At 42.9% G+C, this 26661-nt stretch overlaps 1 protein-coding gene across 1 annotated transcript; it reads left to right on the top strand.

Moving 5' to 3' along the window:
- The first annotated feature begins 10214 nt into the window (after positions 1 to 10214).
- On the top strand, positions 10215 to 20473 carry LOC138798506 (cyclin-J-like). The gene is made up of 6 exons (XM_069979002.1): positions 10215 to 10362; positions 11405 to 11514; positions 14672 to 14882; positions 17317 to 17616; positions 17710 to 17869; positions 19930 to 20473. The coding sequence occupies exons 2-6, from the start codon at positions 11446 to 11448 to the stop codon at positions 20327 to 20329; spliced, it is 1140 nt and encodes a 379-aa protein (XP_069835103.1). The 5' UTR covers positions 10215 to 10362; positions 11405 to 11445; the 3' UTR covers positions 20330 to 20473.
- The last annotated feature ends 6188 nt before the right edge of the window (positions 20474 to 26661 follow it).

Raw genomic sequence — 26661 nt, 5'->3', positions numbered from 1 at the left:
TGGGTTGTATTAGATTAAACAAATTTTAACAATAAATGATCGAAAATAAAAACTACCTGAAATGGTTTATCATATTACACAGAATGATAGTTGTTAGTTACAATTGTTACTACAAGCGTTTACTCTGATTCCAGCAAATGATTAAGCAATATGGAATTACAGGGAACGATTAGCAAACAATTAGCCATGATTATAGGTTCAATTCAAAAGATGCGATCAACGACTCACAAAGTTTTTTAATTGTTTTGCATTCACATGAAACAATAATTGTTTAAATTCTAACAATATAACGATTTTTCACAGGATAATCGTCTCATGTAATAGTGGCATATAAATTATTCTAGGATAAAAATCTTACTTTGCTTGTGCATGAATCAAATATGGATTCACAGTATGTGTAATAGGCATCAAACATAGCAGAGCTGATAATGTATCACTAAGCCTTTGATTTTATATGAAGAATAATTTTTTTATAAATTCCATTAAAATATGATTTAAAAAAATTGCTGCAAAACTTCTACTACTGCAGAGATATCTCCAACAAATATGGCAGCGGCTCTAAAAGATCTAAAGAAAATTATTGTATATCCCTTAGGCTATATAATCGGAATTTTTTTATAGGATATGCACAATGTACAGGAAGTTAGGGATATTTGGCTTGCAGGGCAAATTATTGAAAATATAAAAAGTTCCTGCACCAGAGATATTATATCATGGGGCATTTAAAGAGGTACTCCAGTGAAAATCTTCTTTTTTTTTCTTTCAAATAAACTGGTTTCATAAAGTTCTATATTTAAAAATCTCAAGTCTTCCAGTACTTATCTGCTGCTGTATGTCCTGCAGGAAGCGGTGTATTCTTTCCAGTCTGACAGTGCTCTCTGCTGCCACCTCTGTCCATGCCAGGAACTGTCCAGAGCAGCAGCAAATCTCCATAGAAAACCACTCCTGCTCTGGACAGTTCCTGATATGGACAGAGGTGGCAGAAGAGAGCACTGTGCCAGACTGGAAAGAATATAGCACAACCTGCAGGACATACAGCAACTGATAAGTACAGGAAGACTTGAGACTTTTTACTAGACTTAAATTACAAATCTATATAACTTTCTAAAACCAGTTGATTTGCATGAAAAAGATTTTTGCCAGACTACCCCTTTAAGCAGAAGCAGCAATGGTGATTTCCTTATCTCAACTAATTTATTGAAACAAAAGCCAACAGTGGTGGGTATGCCCCTATAGAAAACGTCAGTGTCTTAATATCTTGTCATGTGCCATACGGATGTAGTCAGGGGTGACATTAAAATTTCCAACTTATTCCCTTATGCTCTGGGGTCCACAGTAGTAACGGAGGAGGAGGTGACAGAGTAGTCAAATCTCTGCTGTTTTCCCCCCTCTCTAGTGACTTATCTGTAAAGCAGTGAGGATGGGTGGTTGGAAGATTGGACATCCGGGATACTTTTTCAAAGCCTTATGTATATGCATAAATATATAATAATGAATTGTATTTAATTCTAGGGTTTATTAATATCCACATTACTGAGTCATGTAACAAATTAAAGTGTTATCTAATAATTTCTTTTATGTGTAGAACATAATGTATCACATTCCATACATAAAACCGCCACCAGCACACAATAGCCTGTCATGATGTTTTACCATTAAAGCTGAAAAACTCTGTCCAGAGTCGGCCCACCTCTGTAGACCATTATCAATCTCTCTGGCCCTCGGGGCTTTCTAGAAAATAGGGGTATTGTGTTTCACAGTTTGAAAGATACTGTAATGGTCTACACCCTGGTGAACGTCTCATCACAATGTATATGAGGTAAAGTTTGAGTATTTGTTGGTGCACAGTTGTATACGTAGAACACATAGCATGGGCCGGCCCCCGCAACATATACACTAAGGACAAACCCTGGAACACCCCGTTATGTGATTGGAGTATCACCGTCCATGCTGCTGCACAGTCCAGGTCTTGTAGAAAAGAGTTGGATTCTTATTGTGGAGGAACTACTCTTACATCGATGGACGAGGTAGAGCTCAAGTAGGGTGGTAAATTGAGATGAAGGAGGTCAGAAATCACAATGTTGCATTTAAGCTCGTTTGCTCCTCATTCCCCGCTCGCTGCCGCCGCTATTCAGCGCGGCAGCAGCGAGCGGGTGAGTGTGGGAGGGGCGGCGGGGAGCTGTGGGGGGAGGGGCTGCCCGGGTGATCGCTGATCGTCCGGGCAGCCCATAGGATATAGCAGCGTCTGCTGCCGATGCTCCTATTCAACGGAGCGACGGCAGCAGATCGTTGCTGTATCAGTCACTTGTTTTTCAACATGTTGAAAAACAAGCGGCTGCAACGATAAAAACGCCATGCAGTTGTTTGTTTTTTGCAAATACGCTTGTGGCCAGATGTTGACTGGGAGTCAATGGAAGTCAATGATTTGCCTTGCACACGTGGCATTTTTATTGGAGTTTTTCTCTCCTCTCTGATGTTTTTGCAGCTTTGTGGCAGTTTTTGCAAAACGCAGCAGGCTGAGGGTTTGGCATTTTTTCAGCAAACTGTGGCGTTTTTCTCCCATAGACTTTGATAGACTTCGATATAGCTTATGTATATGGCGGTTTTTAGTGGCGCTTTTCAGGCAAAAAAACGCTCCTGTCTGGTCCCCAGGGGGTTAAATGAACCCCCTGTGGACCAGACAGTGCTCTGTTCTGGGGGGGACCGGCAGGGGAGGGTTAACTAAAGGCCATATTACACAACACAATTATCGGCAGCATTCGGCTGATATTGGCGGTTACAGCTGATAATTGTCTCGTGTAATGGTGCATTTACACGTAACGATAATTGGCAAGATCATACGATTAACAATGTCGGAGTAACGATTTTTTTTTCATAACGAGCAGTGTTTAGACGGTACGATATATCGTACGGAAAATTCGTTTTGCGAACGCTTAAGCCTATTTCAAACATTGGTTAAATCGGCGAACGACTTCACACGGAACGATTTGCGTTTTTTTTGTTTTTTTTTTGTTTGTTTTTTTTTTCCGAACGACTATTTGATAACATGTTGATCGATAACATCGTTCGTCGTTTGATCGTTCGCTGCGTTTACACGTACGATTATCGTTCGAATTTGATCGTTATCGCGCAAATTCGTACAATAATCGTTACGTGTAAACGCATCATAGAAGACAATGGTCAGCCGACATGAACGATGTCGATTGAAAGACACACAACAAAGATAGCAACAATATGCTGTCGTCGCTCCGTGGAATAGAAGCAACAGCAGCAGACTGCTGCTATCTTCTATGGGCTGCCCAGACGATCTAGCGATTACGCGGGCAGTTCCCTTTGGCTTTAAACCTGCTCGCTGCCGAGACGTGGAATAGCGCTGGCAGCGAGCGGAGAACGAGGAGCAGGCGAGCAATGACAGCGCTCGTTTGCTCCTCTCCATCGCCCCATGTAATAGGGGCTTTACTCTCTGGTCTTCTCCCAGTCTTCTTCTGATCAGCAGCTGAGCAGGGGCACTACTTCAACCACTGATTGAGCTGACGTTGGAGCATCACCAGCTCAGCAAATCAGCGGCTTAAGCAGTGCGATCCTTTATGCGAAAATTCAAACAATAATTAATCCATGTAAACGCAGCATAAGTAAGGGTACTATTACACCAGGCGAGATATATGTGTGTGTATATATATATATATGTCTTTTTTTTTTACGATTAACGACCGCTACGGCAAAAGACCCAAAACCGTTTACCCAATTGCACGGAACGATGATCGTTATTTATGATTGTTCTTGCGGTCGTTTAGTCGTTGATATTGCGTACATTTAGCTGTGACTTCTTATTCCACCAAATGATGCGCGAAGGATTTGCTAACGATTAAACGATAAAAATAGGTCCAGATCCTATAAAACGATTAACGATTTCTCGTTGGTCGTTTAATCAACACCTGCTATTACACTAAGCAATTATCATTAAAATCCGAACGATCTAACGATTTTTTGAACGTTACTCGTCGTGTGGAATAGGGCCCTAAAGGCTGTCAGTGCTCGTTTGCTCCCCGTTCCCTGCCGCCGCTATTCCACGCGTCAGCAGTGAGCGGGTGAGTCCGGGGGGGTGGGGCGTCCGGGTGATCGCTAGATCGGTCTGCTGCCGCTGCTTCTATTTCACGGAGCGACGCCAGCAGATCGCTGCTATATTAGTTGTTTGTTTTTTCAACATGTTGAAAAACAAACGACTGCAATGATCAGCCAACATGAACGATGTCGGCTGATCGTTGCCTTCTATTCCACTGGGCGATTATCGGCCGCAACGTTCCAGTTTATTTTTTTAACATGTTGAAAAAGAATGATCAGCAGACATCGTGCATCTTAGCTGATCGTTGTCTTCTATTACACAAAACGATTATCGTCGATATTGGCCAAATACGACTGATAATTGCTTTGTATAATAGGGCCTTTAGAAGAAAAACTCTGTTCTGCACTAGTAATTGGGATTAATGATTTGTAATATTTGGTGACCCTTTACCCAGACAGTTGTGCAGACGTCCTGAGCTGCCGTTACTAAGTATTTCCTGTAGTCCCTGGCTTCCTATACAAGCTATTGGCCTCTCCTCTCCTTCTTTGATAAGAGACATTGGTTACAGCTTTTCCCTTCTGCACATGTGAAACTTGCCTCAAAGCTGAAACTCGCTGATTTCTCTCCAGATAATGGCTCCTTAATGACTCATTGTTACCTCCTGAATGATCCAGGGACACAAATCTTTCCCATATTTGTCAAAAGAGAAGTGACACACCTGAGTCAGAATCCAAAAATTGAAAAAGTATTAGCGTGGATTTACATTTACAGTTTTGTGTCACTTGTCGGCCTGTAATTGCTGCATTTAAAGGGGCTGTCTCACGAAGACTACACCTCCATGCCCATATGGATGTCATAGAGGAAGGGGGGAGTCGTATAACAAGTCATCCTACAATTACAGTGCTTAAAACCATCCTAAACACATAATAATTACTGGCTCCTGTTGGCCATAGACACTGCTGACGATCAGCTGATCACTGCAGCTTGATGAACTTACACTGTTATGGCGGCACAGTTCTCTGCTGCTTTCGCCATCTTCTACCCTGATACGCACACATTTTGGGCATAGAGATGACTTTTTTTTGTGGCATTGAGTCATTTAGCCATACGTTATTTTCTTTATTCCCTAAAAAGTTTTTTTTTTTTTTTTATTTTGTTCTGGCATAGCCTTGAAATCTGGTGGTGAAGGGGTGTAATATGCACATGACCTAAGGTTTAGTCCCATTAAAGGGGTATTCTGATATTGTGTTTTATACATTTCTGGCACTGCTGTAAAAAAAAAAAAAAAAAGTGGGGGGGAGTGATACTTACCTGCCCTGGTCCCCTATACCTCGACTTCTCCACCTGCTTCAGTCAGTGATCCCACCTCAGCCAGTTATTAGCTAAGCAGCCATTACTGATGAGCAGTGGCGGATTAAATGTACTCTGGGCCCCGGGCTGTCCACCCAACCTGGGCCCCCCCCCCCCAGTCAATTCGCCCACATTATAATCTGCTACTGCGTCCCCCCCCCACACACACACACTGTCCCCAATAAACACTGCCTGCCTCCCCTCCCTGCTGTCCCCAATAAACATAATGTTTGGTCCCTTGCTGCTACCCCCAGTAAGCATTGCCCACCCCACCTCCACTGCCCCCAATAAACATATCGCCACCTCACCTGGTCCCCTGATGTTGCCCCCCCCAAGGTCACAGCAGCACAGAGGATGTCAGGAGAGGAGGGTGCTGATCTTATAGGAGAGGACCGAGCAGCACAGAGGATGTCAGGAGAGGAGGGTGTTGATCTATAGGGGAGGTCCCAGCAGCACAGAGGATGTCAGGAGAGGAGGGTGCTAATCCTATAGGAGATAGTCCCCCTTTATAGATGGTCCCCCTCTTTCCCCCTTATAGATGGTCCCCCTCTTTCCCCCCTTATAGATGGTCCCCCTCTTTCCCCCCTTATAGATGGTCCCCCTCTTTCCCCCTCTATAGATGGTCCCCCTCTTTCCCCCTCTATAGATGGTCCCCCTCTTTCCCCCCTTATAGATGGTCCCCCTCTTTCCCCCTCTATAGATGGTCCCCCTCTTTTCCCCTCTATAGATGGTCCCCCTCTTTTCCCCTCTATAGATGGTCCCCCTCTTTCCCCCCTTATAGATGGTCCCCCTCTTCCCTCTCCCTCCTTATAGCTGGTCTCCCTCTTTCCCCCCCTTATAGCTGGTCCCCCTCTTTCCCCCCTTATAGCTGGTCCCCCTTTTCCCTCTCCCCCATTATAGCTGGTCCCCCTCTTCCCTCTCCCCCCTTATAGCTGGTCCCCCCCTTTCCCCCCTTATAGATGGTCCCCCCCTTTCCCCCCTTATAGATGGTCCCCCTCTTTCCCCCTTTATAGATGGCCCCCCTCTTTCCCTCTTTATAGCTGGTCCCCCTCTTCCCCCCTTATAGATGGTCCCCCTCCCTTATAGATGGTCCCTCTCTTCCCCCCTTATAGATGGTCTCTTCCCCCCTTATAGATGGTCCCCCTCTCCCCCCTCCCTTATAGATGGTCCCCCTCTTCCCCCCTTATAGATGGTCCCCCTCTTCCCCCCTTATAGATGGTCCCCCTCTTCCCCCCTTATAGATGGTCCCCCTCTCCCCCCTCCCTTATAGATGGCCCCCCTCTTTCCCCCCCTTTATAGCTGCCCCCCCTTTATAGATGCCCCCCAGTGAGTAAATAACACAAAAATAACAAAATACAACTCACCTACCCTGCGTTCCCCCGTCGATCCTCTCTCCGGCTGCCTCCGTCTGATGCGCGGCTGCCGGGGGTGTCCGGTCCTCTCCCCGGCAGCGCGCGCATCACACAGCTCCTAGTGCCGCCTGGGCCCTGACTTCCGGTACGTGCGCTTCCAGTACCGGAAGTCAGGGCCCCAGGCGGCAGTAGGAGCTGTGTGATGCGCGCGCTGCCGGGGAGAGGACCGGACACCCCCGGCAGCCGCGCATCAGACGGAGGCAGCCGGAGACTCTTGTGACCGCAAGCGAAACAATGCTTGCGGTCACAAGAGTGCAGTGGCGAGGGGGCCTCCCGGGCGGCATTATAATGTGGGCGGCAAGGCATGGGCCCCCCCGGAGCCTCGGGCCCCGGGCGGCCGCCCAAACCGCCTACATTATAATCCGCCATTGCTGATGAGACACGTCCGTCTCAGAAGTAGCATGGAGAGTGACCATCGAGGAGAACCCCTGGGGGACCGAGGTGGGTGAGTATGCACTGTTTTTTTAATTATTTTCTTAGTGGCCTCAGCAATATTTAAAAAGATAACTTATTTAGAACATCTCTTTAAAAATCAGACCATCAAAGAGCATGCACTTCAAATACTCGCTATAGGACATCTGAGAATATACAATCTGAATCCCATTAATGGTGCAGGCAGTGGTAGCCAAGTATACACACTGCAGCTCTATTTACTTGAGGGGGAAACTGACCTCCATCCTGTCATCTGTGGAGGTCCCAGCAGTCGGACTGGACCTACTATTTAGCTTTAGTTGTCACCTACCACGTGAATAAGTGATAACATTAATTCTTGGGATATTACCTTTAATATATAGTTATGGTCTGGAATCTGATATTTAAGGGATTGTCTAAGATTGTCCTTTTTATATAAGCATGGGTTAAGTGTATCTGGGTCTCCCTACTGCTGCCATGCCAATGCACCTTCTCCTATGTGATGTCCTGTGGATATTACATTAAAGGACAACTCCGGCGCTGATTTAAAAAAAAAAAACTGAACTGAAGCTCCAGTTGGTGTCTTCATTTTTTTTCTTCACTTCCTGGTTTGGGCTTTCCCATGATGCACTTTGTGATGTCTAACTGATTCTGTAGAACTGTTAGATGGCTTACATCTTGTTCAGCCAATCAGAGCTGAGTCATCTGACAAAGGGTGGATGACCTCCCTCTTGATGCTGTCACTGTCACAAAATGGCTGCCACAGAGCAGCCTGGGGTCAACAGTCATTAGGTAAGAATGAGCTTACTTCACTTCCTGGTGGGGGATTGAGGGGGAGGGGAAGATAGGGAAGGGGGGCAAATAGGTGATTGAAGCATATTACAAAGTTATATAACTTTGTAATGTGTTTTAATTACTGGGAAAAAGCTTTTCTTTGTACTTTAATATTTAAGATAGGAATACCCCTTTAAGACTCTTGAACAAATTGGAATACCCCTTTAATGCAAATATCAAGTTCTGCCCTCTACATCTCCTTTAAGGGCTTATGCCTGTCTTTCCAGTTTTATTTATTTTTATTTTTTGCTGGCAAGAATAGTAAAGTCTGTATTGCCATTAAAAATACCAGAACCCTGACAGATAATGGGGTATTCAAAATGTACCTTCCATGACAGAATATATGGAGGTATTAAGGGAACCTAAAGTGGGCTCAGGAGCCAAGCCCACTCCACACCCAGTGACCACCATCAGTAGTAGGCATGGAACAGATGCCAATGCAGGTTATGTAACTATATACATAAGTCCAATTTTTTAAAAAATAAAAAGAATCACCATAATAAGTCAGATTTTTCAAAATGTTCAGTTAAATTAAAAAAAATGCTTTTTGTAAGAAATATCAAAATCCAAATTTTTTTTATTTTTTTTTTGTATTACAAATGAAGTGAAGCGCTTTGTTTTCTCAGCACTCGGCTTATATGCCAGTTGCATTTGATCTGGGTGTTGCTCCTCTCCGGGCCCCTGGAAAAGTTTGATGAAGTCCTGGGTTTTCCAGAACTGGATCCAGCTTTTCCATGCATCGGGGGTGGAGTGTCAAGGAGATCAAAGGCAGCCAGCATAAGCAAACAAAGCGCTGCACTTCGCTTGTAATGTAAATTTGCTCATCTCTAATCAGAATATGGAGATTGCAAAATTCAGTCTTCTTTTAAATGGTCCGTTTGGCTATAAAAAACGGACTTTTGTACATCCGTTTGCTTCATCCGGCCGTGAATGGAAATACCTTTTGGTTTTCGATCCGTCATCATTGATTATACAGTTACAGTTATTAGAATCAATGGAGATGCGTCACAGAGGGGAGGGTAGATCAGGGGTAAGGAAACTTGGCTCTCCAGCTGTTGAATGCCTCTATACCTGTCCAGGCATGATGGGAGTTGTAGTTTTGCACCAGCTAGAGAGCCAAGGTTCCCTACCCCTGGGGTAGACTGTCATACTGGGGACCGGCGGGCCTGCCCCCAGTGCTCTGTGGGGTTCTGAGGAATAGACTGGCTCCGTGCACGGGAACAGGGTGGCAGTTCATAAAAAGGACCGTGCCACCAACGTCCGTTAATGTAAAAATCCCAGAGTGATGAACCTAGCGGTACATTAGCTTTTAAGGCAATGCCTCATTGAGATTTCCCAGGCGCCACTGTGTCTCCAATCACATTGCTGGGGCAGTGATCCTAATGATATGTCGCCCCACAAAAAGCTAAACTCCTTATAAATGTATTCAGTGTTATAGACCATAGCTTTTATTATTGTGAAATATGGCGGAGGTGACCTTCACGTGGTTTAGGCCGGGGTTACCCAATCTGTGGCTGCAACCTACCAATATTAAAAAAAAAAAAAAAAAAACAGTCTAGGCATGATGGGAGTTGTAGTTTTGCAGCAGTTGTAAAGGAGCGTCTGTTGAGGCATGATGGGAGTTGTAGTTTGACAACAGCTGGAGAGGCACATGTGGGGGCACGCTGGCTGCGGCCATTTCCAGTAGAGCACGGGGGCACGGAGTATATTGTCCCCAGGTGACCTGCGGGGCCGTCTATTTCTCCCGTTCACACAGCACAACCGTCCTCCCTCATTGAGGCCTCCACCACGCCCCACTGAGCTGAGCATCTATTCTCACCCTTATCCCCGCCCCTAACCCCGCCCACTACAGTAGATTTACCGGCCGCTAATAGCGAAACCCCGCCCATCACCACCTCAGCCACGCCCACCCACCAACCTCCTCCATCTCCGACGTAGCCGAAGTCTTTTAACTCAATGGGAGTACGGAAAGCTACATGACTCAAATTTCTTCCGAGGTGCGGCTGCGCGATTTACAGCTTCCAAATCCGAAGGTAAGAGGAGAGCTTTGATTGGTCGGAAACAGAAGCTACAGTTGTAAGATCATTGCTTATTGGCGGAGCGCTCCCCAGCGGCATGTGTCCGAGCTAGGGCTTTGTATACACTCCATAGCGCTCGGCCCTTTAACAATGGATGGACAGATCCTGGCCGATTGTTAATGGACGGGGCCGGGCAGCGGCGGGGAGCAGCGGATCAGGGACGAGGGATGCGCCTGGAGTGTGCGAGGAGACCGGGAGCTGATCACTGACGGAGGTCGGCGGCTGGGGGGCGCCCGGGGACTAGGGGGGCAACTTGCTTGGCGGCTGTGATGGGGCTTTGTCGGCTGCTGGGAATGTCCATAGACATGTACGGAGGAGCAGCTGCGGCATCTGCTGTATCAGCCCTGTAGTGTCCGCAGGGAGCGTGTAACCTTGTATCCGCATAGTCTCTCTATCACATCCACCCAACTCCTTACATCTTACTAGTTACAGCTACATTTAGCGCATGTTCACACCGGATTGGAACGTTGCGGATTTTGGACTTTCTCTATTAAACCTCCCTATTGGGACCTGTCTGAACATGCTGTAGAATAACAGAGATGGTACTTACCTGCTTATAACTCCTTATTAATCATCTCATCACTCACATCTTTAGGGCATGTTCACACCGGTATGAAACGCTGCTGATTTCCCAAATATTTCCAATAAGGATACCTCAGCCACCATTCTGCAGCATTGCAGTCCTGTGTGAACATGCCTGTATAGCGGTAACATGCATGGCTCCGTAAACGCTTAATTTCCACCTTAATTGAGCTGTAATGGGATCATTAGCATCCAATCCAGGGGTCACTTACTTATGGCATATGGAGATATGTGTGTAATGTTTGTGTATATTCGACTTATTTACTCTTTATATATATATATATATATATTATTTGGGGTTGTTTCGCGCATGGTGTACTTCTTCTTGATGATCCACCAATGTTTTCTTAGTTGTTGCTTTTTCTTGCCTTTGCTATTTTAATACATCACTGATAACCAAGGGGGAGGTATCAGGAAAAAAGTTAATGGGATTTGCAGGTGTGAGCAGCCGGGGACCTGGAATGGTTTTTCAGAGTGTGAAGGGTTAAACCCCCATTGGTGGGATTTTAATTAAGTGCAAATAAGGTTGGGAAGATTTTTTTTTTTTCTTCTTCTTCTTCTGCTTAAGCAATTCCCACTTTAAGGAGCTCTTTGTATGTAAAGTTAGGTTGAGTAGGCTTCATGCATAAGAGCGGAGTATAAGAGGAAATAGTTATTTACGGTTTCTCTTGCAGACCTGGTTATTCGGCCTTTTACTCTCTGAACTTCCCATGAGATGGAGCTTGAAGGGTTGTGGTGGAAGAGTCAGCTCGCTGCAGACATCCACCAGGCTCTCCGCTACAAAGTAAGTACAATAGCCTGTGTCTTTATTATAATCTAATATTACTTGTGGTTTTTATTGTATGTGGTTAAAAAAAAAAAAAACATAGAATAATAAAAAAAAAAAAATCAATGTCTATATAGTAATACAATACTTTTTCTATAATTTTCACCACTTAAAGCGTCTTATTTATACATTAGTCACAACTTAGTGGGAAGTTTGTTAGAAAGTAGTTGCATTTTACCTTCCAGATAGGTGATTTACCTAGTAATAAGGATAAAGATATATATTTATATTGTGTGTGTGTGTGTGTATATATATATTTATATTGTGTGTGTGTGTGTGTGTGTGTGTGTGTATATATATATATATATATATATATATATATTTATATTGTGTGTGTGTGTGTGTATATATATATATATATATATATATATATATATATATATATATATATATATATATTATATACACACACACACTATAAATATAACAATAAAAAATTAAATAAAAAAAAAAAAATATATATATATATATATATATATATATATTTTTTTTTTATTATTATATAATGGCTTTATACTTGAATCTTATTAAAACTATATAATGCCTATTATTTCTATCCGTTAATTGTTAGCTTTCCCCCATTGTACAGAAGGTCAGGGGTAGGAGCAGACATGTCCCGGTGTCTTCAGTAAATAATGTTGCTGAAGGGGAAGATCCTTGGTGTTTTATTGTCTTGCGAGTCTCCTAGCTGTGTCTGAGTTGAGGCCAGCTGGTTACTTCCCAATGCCTCAGTTCACACTCCAGTGTTAAGTAGCAGGGAGCCTTCAGTTTCCTTTAGGGCATATGTGTCGGAAAATAGTTTGTGAGCCGTCTCCGGGGTGCTGCCACAAGTAGATTGTCACGGCTTAAATCTCTTTTGTTATTCAGCAGCATGCTGGGGGTTGTCCCTCTAAACAGCAAACTGGCCAGCAGTTTGCAAAGGCTTCTTTTGTTGTTACAAGTGTCCTGCTTCAAGGTGGTGGAGGCTTTTATTCCCCCCGATCTTTTGTTCTTACATTTTGACTATATGGATCCTTGTCCCCATTCTTTTACATACTGTAATTTACTTGTAATTGTAACTTTTTGTTTTATGGGGTTTTTTTTGGGCCTTTCCATGTGATTTCTTCCTCCTCCGCACAGTTGAGTGGATTAGGTCGCCATGGTTACCACATTAATTAATTTGATGAATTACCCCTCTGCCCGGCTCAGTCCTGTCTGAATTCTGCCTGACTCAGTTAGTCTTTAAAAACCCTAAAACAATAGGGTGTTGTGTGAGAAGTTTTGCCTACAGTCCCCAGAACATTGTATTTTTTTGCCATTTTTTTTGTAGCCAATTCCTGAATGGAATTTCACTAAGCTAATTTTAAATGCATTATCCGCAACTCACTCAGGGTATGAACCTGGCCTAACAATGGGGGATAGTGTGCTGTCTGGCCGATGCATTGGGACCGCCCATTAATAATGCTAATCTAGTGGTGTCAGGGAGACATCTGCCCTTGGATGGCCTCCATTATGTCAGGCACAAAACATCACCACAAGAACGCATCTTAATCATAGGCTTGTGGTGGTCCCAGGACTGATCTTGAATTTTTTTTTTTTTATTTTTTTTTTTTATCCTCCTGCAGAAACAAAGGTTCAAGCATGTTTACTGATCTGTCTTTCACCTTCTAGTTTGGTGGCCCCCATTCACATTTATTGGCTGATCCTAAGTGGTTTGGCAACGTTATCTAATGTTTATCTGCGGAATAAGTGATAAGTGTCTGGTGGGGTCGGACCACCCCCCTCTAATCATATTAATGGGGTTAGACAAATGAAGTGGTGGTTACTGCTCCGTATAATGAACACAGCCGGTCTCGGTTATCATCAATAGTGTTATAAGGTGTTATGGCTCTGCAACGAAGGGGATACAAGACCCCCTATCCTCATGATTGGTGGGGTAGGGGGGTCTGACCACTGGAACCGTCACCAACCAGAAACTTCTGCGGATAGGTGATGAGTAGAGTTTTTACAAATCCAAATCTAACCTCTGCCATTGATTACCTAAGACTACTTCCGAGAGTGACTAAGGCTGGGTTCACACCTCCATTTGGGGCCTCTGTTACAGCTGGCCAGTCCACTGTTAACCAGACACCAAAGGAGTCCAAGTCGCTCATATTGACTTTAATGGGGTCTGCCAAATTTGGAGGGATTATGCAACAAAGGCCTCCGGAAAACTTAAACAGGTTGTATTAAAGGGGAACTACTTAAAGGCTAAACCAATCAATGGCTGATTCATTAGATTTTAGTTAATAGAAACTTAACTGTTCACTCGCTCACCTCTAGAGATGAGTGTCTTTGTGAGATAAGCCCATTTTAATTTTTTTTTTCCTTGGGGCACAGAAGCCTGAGGCTCTCCTGACATCCCCCTGTAAATGGCTGGCTGTTCCTTTTATCTTTAGTTTATGACTAGTTGGAGACTGTGGCTACACAGAGACTTTACTACTCCAGATCTCCGTTCTTTCGGCATTAGCGGCATCCATAGTGCTGAGGATCCAACACATCTCCTTAGTTTCTGAGTGCCTTTGACTTGGCTGATGGCCGTGTATGATGTTAGATGTACACCAGTTTTCTCCTACCTCCCATGACAGATCCTTGGGAAAAGATGGATTAAGTAGTTGGGTTTTAAGGTGTTGATTCTTTTTTTTGTTCATGGGAGATCAACCACTGTTGGCGGTGTCTGGCAGCGGCTTACTCCCCTCTCGCAGTAAGGAGTAGACGCAGATGGCTCCATTCTGTATAGTGGCTGTGGTAAATTACTGCAGCTTTCCTTCTCTTGAAGTTAACGGTAGCTGAGCTGCAGAAACCCAGCATGATCTCTAGAACCAACCATCTACTACAGGAAGACCAGCTGACTTCTACAGGCTGAGCTTTGTAGTGCATCTCATTTCCAGCCCAAGTGCCATAGGGGAGAGCCATAAAAACCATGACCTGGCCGCAGTGTGTGTATATACATCCTAGGTGTATAGGGGAAGCATAAAAGTAAAGTAACTTGCTATGTAGCCTTAGCAGATAAATCTCTTTAGACACCTATGAGTGACTGTCCTATTGTATCCTGAGCATGTGTCTGCAGGCTTACATTACCTCTCTGTGTACTTAGGAATTGAAGCTTCCTTCCTACAAAGGCCAGTCTCCCCAGCTGAACCTAAGACGCTACTTTGCAGACCTGATCGCTATCGTCAGCAATCGATTTAAGCTGTGTCCTACTGCCCGTCACCTTGCCGTCTACCTGCTGGACCTCTTCATGGACCGATACGATATCTCCATCCAACAGTTACACATCGTGGCCCTGTCCTGTTTGCTATTAGCAAGTAAGAACATCTATAATTTATCCGTATTGTGACGTGCGCAGTGTTTCCTACGCTTCTGTGCTGTGCGGCTGCCGCAGGTCAACTGGGTGACCTGTGAATTATTGGAAACACCAGTTATGACCGGCTGTAGATTAAGGCTTAAGAGCCTAGGGTTGTTTCTGCCATAAATAAATCATTGACTTTGCATTGTATAAGTCCTATGCTGGTACATCCTTACATTGTTTCCAGAGATTGAATGACTGTTGCTGTATCTATGTAGACTGGGGGGAGGCTGTGCATGTGCAGGCGGCTGGTCAGGTCACCATAGTGGATTTATCACAAGTGGGAAATGGTTTCCATTGGGCTGTAGTCACTCTTAGAGTAACACAATATCTTGCAAGGAGAAGCAAAACAGTGTTGTGAGCGGGGTCTTACTTGTGAAGTATTGTATAGACCATGCATGGTTGGGCTGTTTTTGACAGAATGAGGATGGCCTACAGAAAATGTGGTTTGAGGCCTCATTCACACGTCTGCAAATTTCTATACCATACCATACCACCGGCCGCACAAAATTGACATGTTAGTTTTCTGTGCGGCCGCACAGATTCCCAGCCCGAGTGTATACAGTGTGTATACACTCCGGCCGGGATTCCCTAGGAAACAATGTGAATTCGCCCTTTCAACAAATACCGGCCAGTGTTGCAATCTGCAACAACAGCTGTTATTTATTGAAAATATACAGCATGTGAACGAGACCTTGAGGATCTGTAAAAAATATGGATGAACTGCGGACTTAATATTTTCAACTCAAAATATGGTCCTCAAAAATATACTGACGTGTGGATGAGGCCCTAATGTTATGGTGGATTTTTGTAAAATAATTTTCGCCCCTGTAGTGTTCCAGTAATAACTATCATGGGTGCCCTTCAGACACATCATCGGCTTTGGAACATGAGCCATGACACATTACACAACTATTAGTGACTCTTCCACTGTTGACATAAGTCTTGTCTGTTTCCACTCACTTCTATAGAAAGTTAGAGGTGTGATTCATTCTCCAACCAGTCCTGGAATCTGACTGCTCCTCTATGTCCTTGTAGCCGTTATAAGAAATCTTCTTCTCCTCAGGGCTCGTTCACACAGAGCAAAAGCAGCTGAATTTCTGCGCTGAATCAGCACTGAAATTTCAGCCGTTAAAATAGGTGCAGAGCTTATTTCCATTGTGTTGAATGGAAATTCTGCTCTGCAGTTCACACGGTATTTCCGCACTGAACTAATCCGCTTTCCGCCAGAAGAATGAACATGTTCATTCTTCCGCTAGCGGAAGCCTATACAAACCAATGGGGCTCTGATTTTCTGTTTCAGCGCGTAATACAAGCGGAAATTACGCGCTGAATCAGCGCGGAAATGGGGGAAAAAAGGGGGGGAGGAGGATTCTAGTATATATTCTGGTATAGTCTAGTTTACTCGCCAAATACTCGCTGAATTTCAGCGCTGAATGCTTGCGGAATCAGCGCGGATTCCTCGAGTATTCCGCGCTGAATTTGTCAAGAGCTGATTACGAGCTGAACACTTTCCTAGCGGAATACGCAGGGATTCTGCTTATATTCTGCTCGGAATTTAGCATCAGTTGATTTCAGGCGGAAATATTTCCTCGCGTAATCCGCCCCTTTTGCTCTGTGTGAACGTAGCCTTTAGGCCCTATTCCACCAACAGATTTGACGACAGATTATCTGCCAAAGATTTGAAGCCAAACCCAGGGGTGGATCTGAAAAGAGGAGAAATCAAGTCTTTCCTTTATGACCTGTTCTCTGTTTATAGTCTGTTCCTGGGTTTGGCTTCAAATCTTTGGCAGATAATCTGTCGTCAGATCTGTTGGTGGAATAGGGCCTTTTGTCTTCTGGGTTGTGGACATCTAATATGTTACATTATAAATGGTGGTAAATGCCGACACCCGGCCACTTCTCAGCCCCTCATTTACTGACATGACTTTGGCCTCCTCCAGAGTAACAGTGGCGGTACTGTCTCTGGTAGTAATGGTATGCATGTGGCTGCTGGATAATGTGATTTTATGTATAAAGTAAATGCATTGTAATAGCAGCCGATCTGTATACATGATGGCGTACAGCGCTGGCCCCAGGATTTTGGCTTCTTTGCTTCTCATTATTATTTTGGTGTAAAAGGTCACTTTGTCACAGTGGTATTTCAGATATTCATTAATTCTTCTCTCCCATCAGCCCTTGTGCTTCTGTATAGTAATATCTGATAGTATGAGTGTTATGTGCCATGGTGTAGGGTGATCTTTCTATCTTGCCCATATCATGGCCATGTATTGCAGCCTAATCACCGGACAAGCCTCTTTACAGTTCCAATATGTTCTGGTCATTGACCCTGTGGTCTACAGTTACTTTTTTATTATATATTACTTGATACACAATATATTTCTTCTGTTCAGGTAAATTTGAAGATAAGGAAGACCGAGTGCCAAAGCTGGACCAGCTGAATAGCCTGGGATGTATGACCAACATGAACCTGGTTCTCACCAAACAGAACCTGCTCCACATGGAGCTTCTGCTACTGGAAACCTTTGAGTGGAACTTGTGCCTCCCAACTCCTGCCCATTTTATAGATTACTACTTGTCCATCGCAGTCAACGACACAGACTTCCATGACGGCTGGCCCATGATCTGCCTAGAGAAGACCAAAATCTACATGGCCAAATATGCAGACTATTTCTTAGAAGTTTCTCTGCAGGGTAAGACCCCTTTATGTCTGCCGAGCCAAGGATCAGAGCCAAGAGGTCTTAGAATGGGGTACTAACATTGTTGTTCATTATGTGTCTTTACAGATCACATGTTTTTAAATTACATTCCGTCGCTGGTGGCGGCCGCATGCGTTGCAGCCTCTCGCATTATCTTACGGCTTACACCCTCCTGGCCTACGAGGCTTCACCGTCTCACTGTGTACTCCTGGGACATCCTTGTGCCTTGCATTGAGAGATTATTGATGTAAGTACCACGACTGGGCAGAGAAGTTCTGTAATGGGGCAGAAGAGCTTTAAAGGGTAAAAAAAAAAAAAAAGACGTTTATTACGCAGTTGCATGGTCAGGATCTCAATGTGGAGACCCCCATGATCTGTAGTATAGCATAAGGGGGCATTCACATCACATGTTCCGTGCACAATCTGTTAATAAGGAACAGAATTCGGAACGCCCAGCATCATCACTTATTATGATGCCAGGAGTTCTAAAACTGTGTAAATCTTTGCGCTACTGTACTGACATGCTATGTGATGATGAGCGATGATGCTGGGAATTCCGTTCCATAGCACATCGTCAGTATTTACAGACTGTGCACAGAACATGTGAATGCCCCCCTAGTCTTTTTAATCTGTCTCTTGCATTAAAACAGACTAAGGCCATGTTCACACAACGTAAGAGACCAGCCGCTCCGTGACCCGTTCGGGTCAGGTAACGGCCGATCTCTGAAAATATCATCCCGGCCAGTACTGCAGTACCAGACGGATGATCTTTGGTGCCGCAGAGTTCTGATGCGGGCGTATCATGCCGGCAGTGGAGAAACTCTTTAAATTGCCGTGGCACTGACAGAGCCGCGTGGCTGTATCATTACAGTGCAGTGGTCATTCAGAGATTTTCTCAGTTGTTGCCATGATATTGATAGATCATGCCATGTGGGAAAACAGACCAAGGATTGCATTCAACGTCCGTGTCGTCCATGTTTCATGGACAGAACACTGGCCATGTAAATGCAACCGGGGAGTGACACTCATTGCTTTGCTCTTTTCCTAGAGATTGGAAGGGGGTCTTTGACTGACTTTGCACAATCCGTTCAAGCTGTAGCTTGCAGTAGATTGGGGAATACATTGTCAGGGTACAGGCCGCACTGTTATCTAGTTGTTATTTCTACAGGACACTGTTTATACTGATAACATGTCCAGTTGATATGTCTGATAGACTGCAGATAGTTACCTAGGCTGGCTATAAATCGTTCTTTATGTAACACTTCCTCTTCATTACATATGTCTGTTTCCATATGAGTTTTTGGGGCCAGGAAGTTGCTTGGTTTCCGAATGACTCAGTTTTATTAATAGTTGTGATGAGAGGCGTGCTATTACTTAAAGATGGAGTAAGACACCAGTCTGTACTCACGGACGTGATAAATGTATCACCACACTGCAATCTTTTATAGGTAAATAGAGGAGATTTGCTCCCTGGTAGGCTTGTAAAGTGATAGTTGTATTTGGGATGTAATAAAAAGCAGATGTATATGTATATACAGCGTACATTGTGGTCGTAAATCAGGGGTGAGGCCCTCCAGCTGTTGCAAAACTATATTCCCATTATGACACCAAATCATCATGATGGTAATTGTGGTGTTGCAACAGCTAGAGGGCCGAAGGTTCCACATCCCAGGCTTAGATGGTTCCTTTAAAGCAGGGGTAGGGAACCTTGGCTCTCCAGCTGTTGCAAAACTACAACTCCCATCATGCCAGGACAGCTGAAGCTTTACAACTCCCAGGCATGATGGAAGTTGTAGTTTTGCAACAGCTGGAAAGCCATGGTTCCCTACCCCTGCTTTAAACTGTTACTGTCCCTTAAAAAAAAAAAAAAAAAAATGTTGACTGGTAATGGTCTTGGTGCTAATATAGATGTAGTTGGGAGAAGCCTGTAGTTGTGCGCTTTACTTCCCAGCTCACTGCTCTATCGAACTTGTTGCAGGAGACCAGCTTGATTGTAAGTCTATGGAGTGTGTCTCCTGCAGCAAAACATGGCATGAAGTACATTATCTGTACATTCAGGCTGTGACCGATTAAAACTTTTGGCATCTCTCTTGGACATGTCAAAAGTTTTTTTTAAAGTGACAGAGGCAGTTCAGTATTTCTTCATAGCAGCCACAGCCCTGTGATCTGCCTGCAGCCACCTCTAGATGGAGCTTAGGAGCTTACTGCATACAGTCTTGTTAAAGCTATATTAAGAAGTACATTGGCACCTAATGTAATGCTATCTACGTCTGCTGTTTCCTAACTTCCTATTTCTGTCCCTTCTAGTGCACATGACAACGACGTGAAAGAAGCCAACAAGCACAAATCTCAGCTGAGCCATGCAGCGACTCCATGTCTGTTTCCTCAGTCCCCGGCCCCACCACAAGCCCACGTCCAGCAGCACATGCCCCACTTTCTGCATTCCCAGCACCCGCTGCAGTTCCATCACCAGCCAGCTCCACAAACACAGATCGTGTCTACAGCCCATACGTCAGCGTTCCCGCTTCAGACCTGCTCCTCCGGCCTGGCGTCCAGCATCCAACCCCGGGCACACATACAGACTGCTGCCAGTGTCTCTCTAGCCGCTGTACCTATAGAGGTGAAACCCTGCATAGGGGTGTCTTATAACAGAAACTTTCCGGTGAACGGACACTACTCCTGTATCACTCAGTGTTTTGAGAGGTGATGAAGGCCTTTGCTAACCTTCCCGTCCTGCTCAAGCAATACATACTGTGAAATCTACAGTGTATACTTTTTTTTTTTTTTTTTTCTCCTTTGGGGGTTTATACCCCCTACCTCAGTGACATAAGACCAGAGGAAGCGTCTGTTACGTGAGACTAAGAAAGTCTGGGGTTCATTTCAATGTGAGATTCCTTGGCCAAACCACTCAACGGTGCTAAAGAACTGTAGACTGCCTAGGACACCCAGCACAATCTTCAGGAAATCATACTTATATTTTTTATGTTTGGTTTCTCCAGGTGGCATTGCTTATATGTTATGAAGGAGATATACAGTATTATATGTAGATATGTTACCTATTGGTGAAGATGCAGCAGACTCTCCTTCACCTGTCTCCAGCATCATGACTGCTGCAAACCGGTGCTTGTCTAACGTAAGACTGGTTACTCTACTGTTAAACGTTGAAACATTGCTCTAATATCTCCACTATACCTCAATATTTTTTTTTTTTTTAAGGCAATCTTTCACACTAACTCAGGGAAATAATATATATCTATAACTCTTCTTCCTGCTGCTGGTGTTTTATTTAACATAGGGTTTAGACCTCTACATGGTTTTGCTTCTGACCTGGAAAAAAATTTTTTAGGGCTATATTCACACACACATCAAAATACCGGGCATTTTTAGTGGGCGGCCGCCATTTAAATGCGAATAACGGCCGTCCTTTTGATGGTGTTTGAATGTATCCTTAAGCTGCTTTTTAGTCCCTGTGGAATCTAAATCCAATTGCGGAAGCAGTGTAGTGTAACCTATATCCAAATATATAAATATATACTGTGTTACAAGAACAAATGGGGATATTTGGTAGAAAACCCTCTTGTTACTTTTAGATAAAAAATTGACACAGTAGGTAGGGTTAGATTTAGTTTTTGTGACCTCTTTTACAAAAGCCAAATAATAATGACCAAAAATAGTGTCCATGATAGGAACAAAAAAAATTTCAATTTTAGGACCTGTCCATATTCACATCAGTAGGGGTTTTTATGACTCCTGTAACAGTCACATATATATATATATATATATATATATATATATATATATATATATATATATATATATATACCAGCCTCCTTGACCTCAGTAATAGTCCTGACCCCAATCCATGCAGCTCTAGAGATGCATCTGGGTGACTTTCCATCAGAAAGTCCCTTCTATGCCATGGCAAAAGTCTTTCATGTTACAAATAGTGTTTAGGATCATCTGTTTGGGAGATTACTGCCTGAAGCAATATTTTGCAATCTAGCTAATTTTTTTTTTTTCTTTTTGCTGTCAATTTGTCCAAATATTGTAGAGCTCTGTGATATTTCTATTTTATTACGGTTATTATTTTCTTAGCATAGTTAGAAAACCCCATTCTTCTTTAATTCTAGTTAATTAGCATTTACATGGTTTGTTTAGAAAAAGCGTAAAAAAATAAAATAAAATTGGGGGCCTCCTGTATAGAAAGTAATTGAGACAAAAATTTATAGGACTTGTTGTCCATAGAAACCAATCGAGGTCTCGACCATTGTGTTTTTTGTTTGTTTTTTTTTCATTGCAGGTTGGAAAAAGAGTGTTCGTCTTATTGGTCGATATGGACAGCTGGGATAGTGGTTTGTTTTTGTTTTTTTTCCTTTTGTTTTTTGCTTGTTTTTATATGCACGGCCCATAACTGTGTTTAATCAAGAAGTGCCCAAATACTAAGGAATCCTCATTTTATAGATCTAGCATTCCAGCTTGAGGACTTCAGAAGTGTCTTTATTTAACTACCTCATTGTTACAAATCTCTACCCTAACTTGAATAACAGCTAACTTGTGAGCCTGACATTTTAGGAATTATAGTTTTTGTGTATGAGTTGTGTAATTTTTTTTTTTATTTTTTTCCCACACCACCAACTACTATAGAACATACTAGCTATTACTAACACTGGAGCCGTCCTTTTGCTAAGAAAGGGAACAATTTAGAGAAAATAGAATTACTACCCAAATATAAGGCATTTGTACATAGTCCATTATGATATTTTTTTTTTATTTTTTTTTTAGAAGGCAGCAAGTTTTGAGTTAAAAAAAAAAAAATCACTACGTTTTTTTTTTGTTTTTTTTCTATTATTTATTATGTAGAATAATAGGTTTTGTTGTGCAAAGACATAAATTGTTACGAAAAACAGCCAAAGCTATGTTCACAAAGAGCTGTTCATTGAGAAGGGTCTTGACCACATGTTACATGTTTTGAATGCAGAAGCCAAATTGTTGTGGGGGGAGGGGGGATTTTTTTTTTTTTTTTTTTTTTTGTGGGATATGTAAAAATTGTTGGAGTATTAAACCACAACAAAGAATTCTGGGTGAGTGCTATGCACTTTGGATTTTTTAATAAACCTTTTCTTTGCCTAAATGTTTGTTGGGTTTTATTAGCGTTTACATGTATACTGTTTTAGTAAATGTGTCCCAGTAAATCTCAGCTTAGAGAATAAAGTGATCGGCAGGTGACCGCCCCCCCTCCCCCGCCTCCTCTATTATATGTGCCAATGTCATGAACTGCTACTTGATTGAATGTAAGCAAACTATAAAACTTTTGCTATCTGTTAAGTTACTGGATGACTGCAAGGTTTTGTTTTTTTGAGGGGGGGGGGGATGTTTACATATTGCTTTTATTTTTACTTTTTTACGGCACAGATCACAGCCCCATACAGATGTGTGACCGTCACCCTGGTCACATGGCACTAATATATGCAGACTAAGGCTACAGTCACATGTTCTGTAGTTGTAGTTATGTCCATAATTGCAAATCCACAATTTTCAACAAAAACTTGGAGCCCATTGATTTCAATCGGGCTGTTCACACTGCCCATATATTTACGCATCCGCAAGAATTCCTGACAAGCTCTAGTACGGACCATAATTGCAGCACCGATTGCCTTATAGAAATTTATGGGAAAGTCTTTAATTTTTACGGAATAAATGTTTGTAACATCCACAAATTGGTAAGATATAGCTATGAGTAATCATTTTAAACCTTTTCCACTTCTTAAACTTCCCCTTTGCTAATTCACCCAAAATATGGATGCATTACGGACACTTTTTTTTTTTTTGGCGGACAATTGCAGACATCATATACAGTCCTAAAAAGACTTTTTTTTTTTTTTTTTGTACTGCTGCATTTTGCCTGCATTGATTGCCAGTAGCAAGTCATTGGTGCCATACAAAAGACATGCATCTCTTTAATACAAGTCAAAGATCAAGACAGATTTTTTTTCTAAAAGGGGTTTTCCAGCTTTACAAAATTGATGTCCTATCTTTTGGATAGTCTATCAGTATTGGACAGCAGGGGTCCGACTCCTGGCCCTCCGCTGATCACTTTGAAGGAAGAAAGGCTATGAGGTTTTTTTTTTTTTTTTTTTTAGGCTTGATAACCTCTCAGCAGCTTTTTCAAAGTGAAGCTGTTGGCAGTGCGATGTAGGTCACGTATTTCCCATTTTCTACATCTGAGTAATATGTTTTTAGATATTAAACTTTGCTGTGGGTGAATGAAGTAGCTGGAGTCACTGGGGCATTCACAGCAACTCAAGGAGTCATGTCTCACCCTGCTACAAGCACGCCTCCTGCCTGATGATTGAAATCCCTCCCTGCTGTGATGTAAGCTGTCAATCATCAGCCCAGAGGCGTGCTTCCAGCAGGGTGAGAAATGGATGGAGAGAGATGGCTCCTGGTGGGGCTTGGTGTTCTAGCTGTATTTTTCCAGTGTAACTCATCCTAATGGTGAGCAGCATCTTACACTGGCCGCACACAACCTGTCAGACTGGAGGAGGAAGAAAGTGAGGGTGACAGGAGGGCTCAATATTGTAAATGAAGATTTCTCAGCGTATTGACTGACAATGACACAGTGGGAACCTGCAACAGCTGTCCCACCGACTGAGGCTCTAGGTGATTTTAGGCCAGGACCTATGGCTGAAGAAGTTGCATGCAGACCCAGGGAGTCTGGGAAAACATACATACAGTAATAGGCATGCTTGAGTTGTGAGATAGAGATATCTATCTATCAATAATCCCTTTAACTATAAACCTCTTAACACTGCACATCATATTTGGTGTAAAACTTCCTAATTACAAGAACTATACTGCGACGCTCTGCTAGCAAAACCTATTTCCATCAGATGGGTTGATAATTCCAGTCTGTGACACTGTGACTGTGTGAAGTGTTGTTACAGTAGACAGGTAATTATCATGAGAAGAAGCAATGCCTGACAGCTGGACGCGACACCCTGCCGCAAACCTACGTCCTAGCAGCAGCACAATACCCCATGTATTTCTGCCCCTGTGGACTGGTAGGACAGATGGAATATTTAATTAATCAAATTAAACATTTATTATTTTGAGCCCCCTGACCCTATAAAAGTATATCCAGCCCCTCCCACCTTGTGTTTTCATGTCCTGTACAGAGGAGGACAGATGGTTTACTTTGCTTGTTTGCTTATTGCTATGCTCTGTTTTATTTTCTAGTGTTGGGCTTCCCAGTTTCAATTGGGATGTATAAAAGGGTGTTTGTTTTTTTGTTTAGTTTTTTTTTTTTTGTTGTTGTTTTTTTCTAACAAGTTTTTTTTTTTTTTTTTAATCTGAAGCTGCTGCTTTTCATTCTGTTACTATGCAGTGAATTTATTAAAGTATGTTATATTAAAGGTGAACAAAAGTTGCAAATTTTTGTGCAAGCACCAGACAAATTTTGTAGCGGGAAGAAGCAGATGACACATTAAAGACTGACAGTGCGGTTGCTTTTCGTCTGTGCAGAAGCAAAAACCTTTTTGAAATTATTACTGCCATTTTTTTTTTTATTCCATTTTTATTTCATTTTTTTTTTACTTATTTTTTTAAAAAAGTTAGTATTTTTTTTTTTTCTTACATAAGTCCAATGCATTGGATTAATAAATAAAAATATTCATGGCTTTGTTCTACTAAAATAATTTTTTTTTCTGTATTCTACCTTCCATATGGTGAATAGGATATATACACAATAGTAGATGGCATCCCCTTTGTCATGTATGGTTGTATTGTTATCCAGCAATACAACAGGTTGACCACTCCTGCAAAAATATATAGTGTATAATATATTAAGGTTACTGTGCAGTAAAGAAAAATGGAAGCATTTACATCCTCCAGATTTTAAGAATTCAGGATTTAGGGGTCTTGGCTGTGTGTATGCCCGTGTATAGATATGGTTATTGGTTGTACACTGTATAGGAAATCCTGCCACCTGGAACAACAGAATGACTGGCATTAGACGTGTGTCCAGAGACTCAGTCATAGTTGTCATAGTCCTGTCCCTGGATGGTTTGCAGTTGAGATCACAGCTCAGCAATCACAGGAAATCCTATAGAATATATGGTCTGTCACAAGCCTTATCTTCCTATTACTGTATAATACTCCATTGGATTTGAAGGAATGTAGGTGGCGGGGTAAAGCTTTTAGCTTTGGCTGTCCAGGCATGATGGGAGTTGTGCTGGAGGGGGACCCGGGGGAGAAAGTAAAAGTGTATGTCCTTCTGATTAACCCCTTATGTACTGCATTGTGTAAGTGACCCAATGTTTACTTACATGCTGCAACACAAAAACAGGGTTAACAAGCAGAAGACCGAGATCTCTGCTTCACTGCACTGATAACCTTTGACTTTTGTTCACTAGCTGCGCAATAAAGTAGGGAAGGAAAATGTGTGGAGCTCCATGCAGAGGTGAGGGTTTATCAGTGCACCAGCAGTAAAGCAGATATCTCATTGTCTTCTGAGCTTTGGGTCACTTACACACTGCAGTACATAAGGGGTTAAGCAGTAGGTAGTCCGCTCCTGCACCGATGTATTTAATCATAAGGGCTCCTAATGGGCCCTTATAGGTAAAAACAGTGGACTGTCACAGCAAGCAGCCACTGGCTCCCAGCCTTGCCAGTCACTCTTGTGGCTGCAGCCAGGATTCTGCCACAATAGGGGCCCTTTAAAATTTTTTGCTATGGGGCCCCGTAAATCCTAGCTATTATAAGGTGCAGCAAGAACCTAGGACACAGCAGATGAGACTAGGCATTGTGGAGCGCCATGTCGGACATCTATTCTGTGACCTGGACATGGGAATGTGAGTCCTCCTGCTCGCTCACAGCTGGAGATAGCCCTCACTGGCCTCAGGTCCTATTCATTATACATGAGCTGAGCTCACACTGGAAAGGAGTAAAGGTTCGCTGGTCTTTTGTCATTCAAATAAAAATTATTGAAATGCACCACTAATGATAATGTAATGCGGGGACTGCTGGCAGCCATAGGCTTCT

Source organism: Dendropsophus ebraccatus, chromosome 8 (assembly GCF_027789765.1).
Source record: "Dendropsophus ebraccatus isolate aDenEbr1 chromosome 8, aDenEbr1.pat, whole genome shotgun sequence".
Classification (NCBI taxonomy): domain Eukaryota; kingdom Metazoa; phylum Chordata; class Amphibia; order Anura; family Hylidae; genus Dendropsophus; species Dendropsophus ebraccatus.
The sequence above is the reverse complement of the archived record's forward strand: the minus strand, read 5'-3'. Positions and strand labels throughout refer to the sequence as shown.